Raw genomic sequence first — 14,745 nt, forward strand, 5'->3', positions numbered from 1 at the left:
TACAAAATGAGAAAGAGGTGTCAATAATTGCAATTAAACCGTTTGTGGTGTATATCTTGTGTATAAGTTTAAAGTGGACTTCTTCTTTAGCTGTGTTAGGGATTCTAGCTTGGAAAGTGTTCTTCAGGAATCCTATGTATACGTCTCAGAGGATTGGTTCATCTTTACAGGCGGTCAGTATTCAGTGTGTATTAATATCCCTTTGAAGCCTTAATTAGCACAGAACTATGATCACAGTCACTTTTTTGCGTTGTATTTGTTGCATTTTATTAAAGCATATGTGTATTACAGCTGCAGTTTGACAGGATTATTGGCATTAAGACTTGCTCTCTTTTATTCAGAATTTCTTCCTTTACAGAGTGACCAATGTCGCTACCATTTTTTCCTTGTCCACACTTTCATTTAAGTATCTGAGGCCACACGCTCTCCTTTGTGTCCAATCTCTCTGAATCCTGATGAGCAGAGTCAATTTAGTAGAATGGTTGTCTGGCCAGGAGCCAATCAGTAAGAGGCAAGGTTGGCCCGTCGGTTGTTCAGTTTCACTTTGAGCTAACAGGATGTTTCAAAACACCAAAGTGACATCTTTGAAGCGCTTTGCTTTTTCTGTCACCTTCCACTAAGCAGCGCTGGCTAAATGCTCCACATGACTCTTGTATCTCTTCAGCTAAAGACAGTTACAGTCTTGGACTAATGTTAATTCTCGCTCATTTTAGCTTTTTGCACAAAAATGGATGCCGTACCCTTTCCCTCTGGATGATTAGACTCATGTTGTAAGTACCGTTGTGCAGCTACTCTAACGTTGCTCATGTTTTTTTTGTTTTTTTTTGCAGTTTCTAATTGTAAAGGGCTGTAATGTAAATGATCGGTGGCGTTTCTGACAGCAGATACTTGCGCGTGAAAGCGGGTGAAAAGTGGAGATTTTCTAGACGCGTATTCCTCCCACATCACATTTCATTACCTTTCCCATATCTGCTCTGTGCTTTCCATTCTGCTTGTGGTAAAGCCTTGAATCCTTGTCTAAAGGAGATTAAACTTGTCGAGCAAAGCACAAGGCAAAATGCAGCGAATACTAAAGAGGGAGCAAAGATGGCAGTTCCGCTTCACCTTCATTCTCACTGTTTGTTATTGTTTGTTTGGCTTGTCTGGAACGAACAAAGTGAGGACAGCGTGCGCAATATTTCCCCGAGTGCATAAGCTGATACGTTACGCTGTGCACTTTGTGTGGTATTAATTCAGCTGTAATGTGTGTAACAGCTTTATCTGTCTTAAGCAATTAACGATGATGTGTACAGATCACGTTCCACATCTGAGCGACTAAGAGCACATTAAAGTGAGAAAAAGAAATTGCTACATTAATTGCTCTCTCTTTAGTGAGATGGAAAAATTATTCATGATATTATTTGTTTTTGTTTTTTAGATTGGATTACACTGAATGACTCCTAATTAGCATTTATTAAAATGCCTGGCTCTGGAAGACAGTGTTTCAGTTTAGCCCCGGCTTATATATTGATGCGTGCATATGGTGTGTAAATGTTCATCTGTTAACGTAGCAAAATCCTTCAGTGATGCATAATGTTCAAAGCAGCTACAAATAAATACTTGAGTTCATTTCAGACAAATCACTTTGCAGATAAGTAACTGTAAATGACAATTACCAGCAACAGTTTGACACCTTTACACAAAGTACTACTGTCTGTCAAAACCACCACCAGTCTTTCACTATTTCTCATTTGCGAAAGCATAACCGGCAAACTAAAAAAAAATCATCCGGCTCACAGCATGAGGTCTTGTGATCATCGCTCCACTTTGAACTCTGCTTGTTTATTGTTTGAATCTTACACACTGTCACTTCTGCTAAGTTTTGATCGAGTTGCTTGAAAGTCCTGGGCCTTGTTTCACATCTGCTTTTATTGTTCCACTGTTGGTTTCTCCTCCCACTCGCTCTGTCCTCCGGTGCCGTTCCAGACGATTGGCTGAATGGATGAATAATTCATCTCGCTGGTTCTGGGTTGAGTCACACCTCGACCATAGCCCTGCTTCAGCTTTTTTCCACCCGGTGGCATGTTATTAGGTCAGATTTCTCCTGAAAAACACACACTCTCGGGCTAGAGGGGAAGAAAAAGGCCGGAGCAGGATGTGTGGGTTGTAATTTCGACCACAGCAGCTTTACACGCCATCTCCCTGTAATGAAAACAGAAAAAGCAGGCGCTAACTCATTTTCATTTCGTGCACACGGGCTGTGTTCAAATAAAGGTCACTGCTTGTGGTAGTGTAGGTCTGATACCGGCAAAAACACAAACGCACGTTTTAATAGTGGCCTCCTGACATTTTGTGTGTATCTTAGTTTAAAAAAAAAAAAAAAATGGTTATTTATGGTGTTGTGCGAAGCGACTCTGCTCTCTGACTCATAGTTGGTTAGGAAATGCGGAACGTTAGGGGCTCCTCATGATGCTCATCACCCAAATGTCAAATTAGATCAGTAGGGATCTCAAACCGAGAGGAAAAAAAAAAAAAAAAACATTACATAACTGAGGCCGCATGTACTCTCTCATGAGGACAGGATCACGCCCGCTTTCGCTGCTTCGGCCAAGTCGTAGTCAACCCGATTATCCGAAGAAATCTTGAGAGGAAAGTCTGTAGCGGTGTGGGTGACTCAGCCATCAGACTCCCATGACTACGTCTCCCATGATCTCCGGGGCTGGATAAAGACACGGGTCACAACCACCGCGTCCGAGAAATTACTGTCAGGGTTTGAGTTTTGAAACGTGCGTTAACCTCGCCCCAGTTCTGAAATTAATTTCAGGGTTTTTTTTTTTTTTGTGTCTTATCATGGAACACGAGTGTTTACATTTAATTAAATAAGCTTAGACAGCATCAGTTTAGTGGGGAATGTATGAGATTGACAAGTGATATGGGTCAATGATATCAAATGAACCCTTCTGTCAGCAAGGTGAAAAAAATTAGCTCTCAACATACCAGCCGCAGCATTGGAAATCCATACCAGGACGTCTCAACACACCCAGAGCGATGTGTACGTGACAAATGAGCGAACGGAGAAGTTCATCACCGCTAAGAAAAGGTTAAAGCCTTCGTTTTATTTACAGAAATGTGCCCGCTGAGCTCCGCGAAACTGTTGATTTCTCTCCTAAGTTGCATTAATCCGTATTGGCAGTGTCTCTATTATCAAATCACGCTGGCCGGTTGGTGCAGAGGGCACTGTAATATTGGATTAGAGCCTCAGAGGAAAAAACAAATCCGTTGCTGGGAAATTAACGTTATCGCGAACCGTTCAGTTTCCCTTTCCCATATGAGGGAAAACAACAGGTACCCGGATAACGCACAAGGACAAACCGAGTCATTTTAGATACTCATTTTGGGAGATTAATTTAATAGACCGAGCGCACAGGCCCAGGATTGCCTCGAGGCCTGTTTATTAAACTAATAACACTTTTGGCAGCTTTGAAGACGTGATCTCTTGCCCAATGCTCCCCCTGTTTTTTTTTATCTCTGCTCTCATCTGTTGCTGTGTTCATTTCTTCCACCCTTTTGCCAGCTTTTCTGTTTCTCCCCTGTCCTCTCCTGTCTCGCTCATGATCCATGCTTTTCTTTTTTCTTCCCTTTCCCATCTCCTGCGTGTGACGTTGTCCAGCCCCCCGGTGTGCAGTGACCCACACCCACCTAACCTCCCACCCATCCCATCGCTGCTTGGGCTGGTTCGTTGCCTCAGCTGCTGAAGCGTCACCCCTCCCCGCCCCTCCCTGACCTGACTCCCGGTGAGTGCGGTCAGCTCTGCGCCTTCATCATCTGGTACCTTCGGATTGCTTCGCTTGAATATGTTTAAAAATAACCCTCTCGATTCGTGAATTGAAACGGGAAAATAACTTGAAAAGAAAATTTGACAACAAAACTTGCTTTGACGGTTATGACAGGAAGGAAGTTGACTCATCATCTAATCCCACAAAAGAGACTAACAGCGAAATCTGACGTTTTACAAAACTGAAGACACCTGAGTAGCCGGCATTATGAAAGTTTCTCCTCTTGGAGCTTGGGATAATCTGTTAACAACTACTGTTACAGTATGACAATATATTCATGTCTTTAAAGGGATGTTTTACGTCACATGTCTTGTGAATTCTTTGTGTTTTACTGTGTGCACTGTGGTGAAAACTGTCACTGCAGCTAAATGATTTGCTGTGCTGACGCTGTAACAAAACCTTCTATTTTATAAAGATACCCTCATGTGCATGATTTGCCTTTTATCTGAGAAATAGCTAATAAATGCACCAACCAGGCGTAACATTATGACCACCGTCAGGAGACGTAAATAACGTTTACCATCTTATGACAATGAAATATTCTGCTGGGAAACTTTTGGACCTGACATTCATGTGGTTATTTAGACATGTTCTACCCACCGAGATCAAACCAGAGCATGGCAGCAGCCATCCCCAGCAGGATGTGGTCTGACACAGACGCACGCACAAAAATGGTTGAAGAACACGATAAGGGGTTGACCTGGCCTCCAATTTCACTAGATCCTCATCAAATATCTGTGAGAAGATCCATAACGGCCCCAACCCTCAACACATAAGACCCAAAGCCCCCCCCCCCCCACTGACAACATCCTGTTTCCAGGCACCACAGAGAAACCTACACAACATTAGGAAGGTGGTCAGAATGTATTGTAATCTTTGATGATTTCTACTAAAGAAAATCTGAACTCCCTCCTTGGCAGCAAGAAACAACTTGTGTTTACATTCTGCTTTTTTCAGCCAACTTCCTAGTTTGTGATCTTGTGGCCTACTGTATGTTGATTGCATTTCCTTCCTCAAAAACTCTTTGTAAAGCCATTGTTTTGAACACGTCAAAACTTGCACCTCTCCCTCTTCCGCTCACTATCTGCAGTTCATCAGTAAAATACCAGCAAGCGTTTGTGAAGAGTGCGCGTCGTGTCGCTCGTGCACTTTTACACTCACGTGACACATTAACGGACGAAAGCTGCACTTGCATGTACACGTTCTGTATGTCCCGTCGGCGCCATCGCGGGTCAGACCGCGTGTGGCGTTTTATTCTTCAGCTGCGTGACCCAGACACTCGGGGCAGACGCATCAGTCAGGGATCAGCGTTGCCTGAATGAATCCAGTCGGTAGCGGTGTCAGATTAGCAGATGAGAAAAGCGAGCTCCGGTGTGGAGTAAGGGACAATGGTACACTGGCTTAGTGTCACACACGTCTGCCGGGAAGGTATTAACACACTACCCTGGAGCCAGTAATGCAGTTAAAAGCGGTCAGGTGGCTCGTCTCGCTGTTGAGAAAGTCCCAACTGCCTCGCCGGCTCTGGAGAGAGGTTCCCGCTCTGTGGTCAGGCTGCTACTGCTGCCTGGTTACGAGGCTGATTTCACCTTTATTTGATGTTTGTTTGCAGAGACTGTGGCATTATCGTGTGCTTAAAACTTTCACTGCTGATTGTGATTTTAAATAGTTTAGAACTGAGCTGTGCAGCCCCCCTGTTCAAAATAACGAGGCTTTGCTTTGATCGTGACTTAAGGGGGTTTGGCGAAAAATAGAAAACATAGTAAAGAAAAAAGACTAGTAAAATACCCTTCGAAGGAGTTTAAAGTGAATCCGTATAAATGGGTGCCCTTTGGTTAAAGAGAAGAAATAAAATATACCGACACTTGGCACAGCACCTGAAAAATCAATATGGGAGAAATAGTCTCAAATAACTTGCCTAACTGTCTATGTGTATGTCATTTAGAACAACTGTATAACCTACAATCCTTTACAGAAATGTTTGTGTCACGCATGCTTCATTTCAGTTCCTCTTCAGCGCGGTAGTGGTAATCTCCATTTGGGTCTTGTTTGCTGTTCTTGTTGCTCATGTGTGCGTCTCCGTCTCTTATCAGGTGAGCCTTCAGAGTCTGGAGAATTTTCTATGTCTCTTCCACTATGTGCAGCACCAGCCCAGCCACAGCACCAAAGATGCACTGAAGTTCTGGTAAGCTCATATCATTGTGTTAACTTTCCTGAATAAAAAATGTAATGGAGTTCTTTTTTTTCATGTAAGGTGGGAAAGAGGTTGCCATTATAAGGAACTGTATAATGATAACCTTTATCGGTAGGTGGATAGTACTGTGAACTCAAAGTCTGTGCAAATGAGCAATATTTAAACCGCACTAGTTAAGCTTCGGCTAGCCTCTATCAAAATAAACACTAATGGCAGTCCCAACTTGGGCTGCAAACACACCTGCGGCTACTTCAGCCTTCTTTTCTTGTCTCAACACAAAAAAAATCTGCAGAAATGTCAAGTTTATTTTCATCGTTTTATTCCCCATCTCTGTTGGAAATTTTGCAGACATTATGTAATCATGGTGCATTAGTTTCTGGAGTACCTCACTGCATAGATTTACATAGTGATGAGGAAAATTGTGGGGCGTTGGGGACCTTGAGTACCTCTTGTTTGTATTCGGCTGAGTGTAAATAAGTCACACACACACGCACTCTGTACCTAGAATTAAGTGGGTGCATTAGCATTCGTGAGCCATGTGTTCCTTCAGCTGAAAAGTGATTAGTTTGAATGGGACTTTGGTTAAAACACTTAAAACAATGTCCTTGTTTAAAGATGAGCTTAAGGCAGGGTAATGTTTTTTTTTTTTTTTTTTTTCCTCCATCCTCCACTGAATGCTCATTGGCTGGGTTGCCAAGTCTTTAATTTGCAATAATAAAGCAGTAATGGGTGTTATAGACATTTAAAATACAGTTCTTCAAATTGTAGATTAATATTGCAATTATACTTTTTTAAAATGTTTTTTAAATATTCAGAAGATGAGAAGGAACATGACATTTTATTAATACTGAATATTGACTGCAGTCTTTTAAAAGGAGTTCTGAATTGTGCAGAACAGAAAATAAATGAATCTCTCAAACATGACTTAATCAAAGGGCTTCTTGTGGCATAAATCTAAGCGCGCAATAATTAAACAGACTTCAGCTTAAATCAACTCGGAGAAAAACATCCACAGGGAATAAAAATCTCTGCAAATTCACATCTTGCGTGTGCGGACCATAAATCTTATATTGTTTAGTAGATGCAGTCGATGGCTTGGTGGTTTTTACACCATTTAAAAACTACTTCTTCTTCCTGAAAGTTAAGACAACCGAGACAACATTTCAGTGATGGACTGTAGTGAAGCATGAACATATTTCTGTATTCTGGAGGGTTAGCTGGTGCCTAAAAGAAAGAAATGCAGTTGACATCAACTGAAACGTGAAGTGGAGAACCATAAAAAAGTGAAATGCAAACTCTTTATTTGCAGATTCTCTTATCTTTTAATAGCATCAAACCTCTTGAAACGTGTTGCATATTTGCGTCATTATTTTACATATGTGCTCAGGAATGTGTGACTCCACTGTGGTGGGAATCATCACTCAAACCATATCTCTGGATTTTAATGTCATAACAAAAACTTCATTTAACAGTCAAATGTAGTCGAGCTACATTTATGTTCAGCCCCATGCTTCGGCTACAGAGCGAAGAGTGTGCGGCTCAACAAAGTCTCTCCTGTAAATAACCGGGATGGAGTGAAGAATATCACTATAATTGGCCTGAGGGGAAACGCCAAATTTGAGATCTGCAGCAGAGAGATGTTTTTATTGCAGTGGGGAGATATCCCGGAAACCGTAAACGCTGTTTACTAACTTTTTAATCACTGTCTTGTGGTAGTGGTGAAGAGGGCAACACTGGTGAAGCAATTAGATAAAATAATAGCATTAACCTCTTATCGTCCCAGCCTTTTTGCCAGAAAACGCCTATTTACTTACCCAAAGTAAATTGAATGCTGTTCATGAACATTTTGGAGCTCATGCATGGTCTTGGTCTCTTCTGAAAGCCAAGACTTCTATCACTAAAGGGGTTTTGTTGTTGAGTACACAGTTAAAAAATAAGAAGTTGTTTGGTTTGCCTGAATTTTTTTGTTTTGAAAAAAATGTGTTCGTTGTCTCGACTCCGTTAAGTCCTTTAATGACTTGTGTCAATGAAATCAGAAGAAAATCACACGTTGCATGCAGCATTTACTCAAACACAACACGTGTGCAGAGCTCTGATTGGTTCAAAAAAAGCTACTGCTGTCCCATATATGACCCAGAGAAACGTTAAAGGGTTAAGAAATGACAAGTTAGGGCCCTGAAGGCCGCTTATTTCTTATTTATTTATTTTTTTTTCCCCTCAACCCAATTTTTTGACAGACAGTACTGTGCAAAAGTTTTAAGCAGGTGTGTAGGTGAGGGGAGAAGCTGTATACAAAGAATGCTTTCAAAAATATAAATAAGGATTATTATGGTCATTTTTATTAATTATCAATTATTATTGATGTTTATTTTTAGCAAATTACAAAATGCAGAGTGAGCCAGCAAAAGAAAAGTCACATCAATATTTGGTGTTACTACCCTTTACCTTCAAACCAACATCACTCCTTATAGGTACACTTGAACAAAGTCAGGTATTTTTTCGGATCATAATGGTCGGCCGAGGAAACTAAGTGCAGCAAGATCAAAAACTTAGCAAGCTAATTTCTCAGAAGAATCAGAAGATGTCCAGCAGAGCCAACTGGCCAGAAGTGGTCTTCATGGAAGAGTTGCAGCCACACATCCATATCTCTGACATGGAGACAAGGCCAAGATACTCAACTATGCATGAAAACATAGGAACTGGGCTGCAGAAAAATGGCAGCAGGTTCTCTGGACTGATGAGTCCAACTTTGAAATATGTGGCTGTAATAGAAAGCGTTACAATAATGAGTGTCTGTGGGCAACAGTGAAGCATGGTGGGGGTTCCTTGCAAGTTTGGGGCTGCATTTCTGCAAATGGAGTTGGGTGTTTGGTCAGGATTAATGGTGTCCTCAGTACTGAGAAATACAAGCAGATACTTGTCGATCATGCAGTACAATCAGGAAAATCTATTCTGCGGCACGACAAAGACCCCAAACATACAGCCCAGGTCATGTTGCCTTGAAGGCATTTTTACTACGGTAACAATGTACAAATTACGGTACTGTACAAATGACGATTTGTTGGTTTTAAAGTCACTGCATCTCGCTCTAAGCTGACTGTGTGTCTGAGCATTTACGGATAAAGATGAAGAAGTATAGGTTTTTTGATCGAAGGCTACTCTATACAGTCAGAGGCAACTAATGAAAACAAATGCTTCCTTACGTAAAAGGTTAGCTTCATGAGAGTTATGATGTTCAACATGTCTGTTACATTAGAATGCATTCATTTTCACTAGTGTAGCTTATGAAGTGGCCTGTGAGTGTATAGTGTAGTTGTCTTGGATAATACAGTGGAGACACTAGGCTTGCTATAAATTACTATCTATTATCTATCACCCCTGACGTAGGAGGACTAAAGCATGGCAAGGGCACATTGTCTCTGCTTCACTGACGCACAATAACTCATGTCTCCCTCGTCACATTGCTATTCAATAAAATGTGTATACACTGCCTATAAAGCAGCAGTGAACGGATGTGATGTTGTGCCAGATTAAATAGGGCTGCGATCATACGCACTAAAAGCATGTCAAAGCTTTTATACGTGTATCTGGGCCTGATGGAGGGTGACCTGCGACCTAAATAAGCTGTTTCACCCGGACTAAAGCTGAATTATCATGGTGAGTGAGGACTTGAACTGAGATTATACAGCAGCACTAAATGCTAAGTAGTGCGGCACAGTTTTTCAGAAGGCCGTATAAGGTATAAGGTATAAGGTAGGGCAGTCCTTTATGGCTCAGTTTTTATGCTTCTATGCTATTACTGTATATTAAAGTCAACCAGGAAACTCAGTGCACAGTTATTGTTTTATTGTTCTTGTGGCCTCAAGTAGATTCAGCAATAAACTGAAATAAGTGAATTGAGGTCAAATGTAAAAAAATAAAAAATAAATAAATGAATAAAATACATATTTTTGATATTCGTGGATGTAGAAATAATAAAAAATAAAAATGCAACACTGCAGTTTGAAACTTATGGCCATGTAAGAGTGATTTAAGATATCTTAAAAAATGTTTTTATTATTTTATTTTTTCTGTGTTACTGCGAAAAAAAACTCCAGCTGTTGTAGTAGCAAAAACAAAGACAGTTACTGTGAATGGTGGTGCATTACAAAGGTCCTGCACAGGGCACCGGGGGCTCGTCCCTGTTCCCAAGACCAGTCCCCTCGCCATGTGACATCACATGCTTTCATGTGATACGCTGATCTGCTGCGAATCTGGAAAGCTTCCATTTGAAATTCCAGTTTAATGGAATTTGTGCTGCAGAACAGAAAATTCAGTCAGCAGTCGTGTGAGGAGCTATGCAGATCCAGCCAGCAGAGCTGCAGTTAAGCTTGGAGCGCGCACACGATGACAGGAAAGAAGCGCTTTGGCCCAGTAACATTTGGTAAGACGACAAGGACTATACACGAGTACGTTACAGAGACTGTTGTCACCAATTAGACTTTCTGTTGTTTGTTTTTTTTTTAATTTAAAACCTGTGACAGATATTGTTAACTGTGCATTCGATGTTTGGATTAGAGAAGCAGTGAAACAGCTGAAATGTTATTTGGTGTCTCATGGAATTAGTTACGGTTCAAGCCTGAGGCCGTGAGACGAGTTTGTGATGGTTGTTTTGTGCGATGTGTAATAGGGGTTGTTTTGTAAAGGGGGAACACATGGTTGGTTGATATAAGCAAACTAGCTCAGAGATGCTCTAAATAACACTTGGTGGGGTTAAGCCCAACAAAAATCTAGGTGTGAATGTTTAACCAAAAACACGAATGACTAGAATGTTATTTTTAATGAATCTTATTTTGCTAATTAAGGTGAACATTATTTGAACAACCTGACTCTGTGGACCCCTCACCGTGCTGTCAGTTTACGCTTTTCAAGGGAGTGGCTTTGACTGGTATTCTCTCCTCTCACTGTGTTTGTGTTGTTAGGTTGACCCTTGCATGATGACTGATGCGATTAAACCTCAGTTTTCTCAAATGAGTTTGATTCAAGATATTATTCCCCTCCAAAAATTCATCAATAATCATCACAAAGCTCAAACATCGGAGACAAGATTTGGAGACTGACGACGTTTTTTAGGTTTCAGACTCCTTAACGTACTATGGAAAAATAAATTTTTTGTTTTTAGAAACCAAGGAGGCATTTAAGCAGGAAAGATACACAATGTGGTACTTATTATTATTATTATTATTATTAGATGATGAACTCTAAACTTTACTGTTTTCAGTCTGTCAAAGAATCTACTGCATCTCTACTAATTGAATTATATCAAAAACATACAAAAACTACATGTACATAAGTACATTTTTATGGTGGTTTGTCAGTTAAAGCCTGTGAGATTTTATTTACATTATTAAATTAAGTATCCTGTCATGGTGACCATATAGTTTGTGCACGTGTATTTCCCCAGTCTTCTGATGTTTCATGTCTTCCGCTGTAGCTCAGACATGAGTGGGGCCAGTAACACACTGGCGAGGGAGTTCCTGACGGATGTGCACCAGCTATGCAGCGCGGTGGCCCAGAGAGCCGAGGCGCGGGAGGAGGACGAGGAGGAGAGTCACATGGTGGCGCTGGGAGAGTACCTGGTCAGGGGGCGGGGCTTCCTGCTGCTCAGCACGTTGGATTCAATCATTGACCAGGTAAGGAAAAGCTAAGAGCATCCACCCTGTCCCTGAAAGCCAAATCACATAAACTGTGCAGACATTTTTATTTAAGCAGTCAGAAAACAACCAATGACAATATTTGAATCACAAAATCCAACTGTTAGGATCTTCTTTACTGATGTTTGGTTACAAAGATAACGCCACCGCATGAGAGGTTCACCTGCCGATCCTCTGCTGCAACTAAAGGAAAATGGCAGACAGTTTGCAACAGAGGTGCACATGATTAAAGCAACTACTACACTACAGACTACAGTGGTGGGATTTAATGATTAATGATTGCAGTGCAGTAAAACCATTAGAAGTAATGCGCAGAGTTTAATGACTGCTCACACCCTTTCTCTGCTTTGACAGACTGTCTGAATCTGAACATGAGAAACTGCATGCCCATGTTGGTTACCACACACTATACCCAGTTATTACACTGCCACATCCTCTCTGTATTTGTACTTATGGTATACATCTGTCTGATGTTACCGCCTGAAAGAGGAAATTTGCTCTCCGGTGCCCACATGTTGTTTGATGGCCTGATTGATTGCAGAGTTTGTGTCTTTGTTCTGCTACCGCTGCTAGAACAGATGCATCGTCATCAAATGCATGTTTTTTTTTATCCTTCAAGGCACAAAATAAAATTGCCATCACTTGCCATATTATTAGATGCACTTGTACAAGTGAATGCATTCCTGTGTTGAATCGCCTTTCATTACTGTTCAGTTAACGTTGAAAATTGCAAATTTCAACTGCAGGATCGTTTTGGAGGGTGTAGTTTTTGGTGCAGTTACTGTTCGGAATTAAACACAATTAGCCTTCTTTAGCCTACTGACTAAAACGGGGTTGTGTGTATTAAATAATACACAAAGCATTTAGAGCAAGACCGTTTTTAAAATGCATAAGTTTCCATTAGTGTAGTGATGACTATATTACCTTCGAATAAACTCCACAGATATGATCCAGCACAATATTGGTAGAAATACTGTACTGCTGAGGTTAAAGCTTCCCACCCTTTTTAGTTGAGCTATGATGCACACGAGTTGTGAGCTCTCTGTTTAGGTGCTCATGTTAAATGATAGGAATGGCCTCACAGAGGCAGGTATTGTTTGCTCTATTAGCTGGCAGCAGGCATCTGACAGAGGCCAGTGTTTCCTCTGCCTACACACTGGTGTGCAGACTTCATCAGCCGAGCCCACGCTAGAGCACACCCAGTGTGTTTATGTATTGATCTGATCTGAGAGTGTTTTTGGGTCAAGTAACAATTTGGGGGATTTCAAATTACTGGTTGAGCTCTTGTCTCTGCAGTCTGTGAGAGACCAGGATACGGCTGAAAATAGCATGACCTCACAGTGCAATGTGTTTCAGGAGCCTCTGCAAAGTACCAGCCTGTAAAATGGGATGGTTTTATGAGGGGTTGAAGTGGAAATCCTGAAGATTTTAATTTTAAGAAATGTCGGTAACAATATGGGGATCGTGCCTGCGACCCACTGATGAAATTGCGAGTCCTTGAATTTACAGTGTTCTGAACTGGTCGCCTGAAGAGATACACACAATTAGTCACGCATGATCCATCTCCAAGCAATTATCCTGCTTCCAGAAACAGTAAGCAGAGCTAATGTTTAACTGATTGGCTATGACACTCAGGCTACCACATTAATAACATTACAACCACTTAATCTGTTGTTTGTTTGGTTTGTTCTTTAAGTAATCAATTCATCCTTTGGTTAAATTAGCACAATATCATAACTTTTTTTATTTTATTTTATTTTATTTTATTTTATTTTATTTTATTTTATTTTATTTTTTTTTATTTTATTTTATTAACAATCATTTTTGGGATACAGTTAAAGTCTCTGCATACCTGACAGTGCAGATGAAAATAAATATTGCAATGCATTAACATAGTCCTTGCAAATTACAGGCGACATTGTTTGTATCTATAAAAGTGAGGTTCAAAAATTTGAGAATTTCCATTTTAAACACTTCTTCGGTGCTGTTCACGTGAAATGTGTTACCCAGAAGGTGTTACTGTGACGTCTGTGAATCAACAGACTGTGTCGCAGTTATTGTGGAAGATAAACTGTGTAAGAAAGCTTACAGCCTTAACTGTGTGTTGGTGTAATGTAACAGTCCAATCTGCTCGTAAGAAAGAGAAAGATGTGATCCTGCACATTTTCACACCATCTTTAAAAAAAGTGTTAAACTGAGTATTTCATTCAGCAGTGTCTCCATGCCCCTGTGCTCTTCTTGTATTTTAACTTCTTCAACACGTTCATTATATTTTCTCTTTTAATGGGAGCATTAAGTTTCAATGCAATAATATTCCAATGAGATATGTAAAGCCCCTGCTATACGTTTAAATCATACTTTACCTTTAAATTTAGTAGACGATTTATTTTGCAACGTGTTTGTTCCACTTTGTTCAATCCTCCCACAACATTTTACCTTAACTATACCTGCAGGTTTAGATGACTAAGACCTAGTGTTGATTTATTTTACGAGCAACACGCTTATTCAGTACATTACATTAGTGGAACTATTCCACAACATGATTTAGCTTTACATCTGAATTTGAGTTTTAAAAAACCTCTAATCTCTTGCTGCATTATCTTCTGAGTAATTCAAATGCTTTGCCACAGCCAGCTCAAACTTTGTGTCAGAAGTGGTCAGACTGCACAAAAAATGCCACTGCATATAAGGAAAATGATTGGGTCACACACATACATAGACACTACCAGATAAAAGGTTGGACATGTCTTCTCATTGGAATGAATGAATTATAGAAAGAGTGATACAGTATGTTGTGAAGAGACTGGCTGATCACAAAAGTCATTTTAAAACAAAAGAAAATGCAACAAATATCTGAATTTTTGATGATTGTTCAATGATTAATGGTTAATTGTAGATGTATCACTCGTATTGGGGTTATGATAAAAAAAAAAAAAACAATAAGTAGCTGAACGTAGTATTTTCTGATTGATCATTTTTAATTAGCACATGAAGGAGGAATGCCGTGTATAGCCATGAGATCCCCACAGTCTTGGAAGTAAGTCTG

The 14,745-nt window shown here is 40.4% G+C and overlaps 1 protein-coding gene across 12 annotated transcripts in view; it reads left to right on the forward strand.

The window, feature by feature from the left end:
• The window catches only part of lyst (lysosomal trafficking regulator), a 56,082-nt gene that overhangs the window by 6,471 nt on the left and 34,866 nt on the right, over positions 1-14,745 (forward strand). For 11 of the 12 annotated variants that reach the window (XM_047603437.1, XM_047603439.1, XM_047603435.1 and 8 more), the window contains exons 3-4: positions 5,906-5,997; positions 11,480-11,678. In XM_047603437.1, coding sequence (XP_047459393.1) covers positions 5,906-5,997; positions 11,480-11,678 — 291 coding nt within the window. Of the gene's footprint in view, positions 1-3,649; positions 3,774-5,905; positions 5,998-11,479; positions 11,679-14,745 lie in introns of all 12 variants that reach the window. The other variant, XM_047603446.1, reaches the window with a different exon arrangement.

The sequence above is a fragment of the Mugil cephalus genome, chromosome 13 (genome assembly GCF_022458985.1).
Source record: "Mugil cephalus isolate CIBA_MC_2020 chromosome 13, CIBA_Mcephalus_1.1, whole genome shotgun sequence".
NCBI classification, from domain to species: domain Eukaryota; kingdom Metazoa; phylum Chordata; class Actinopteri; order Mugiliformes; family Mugilidae; genus Mugil; species Mugil cephalus.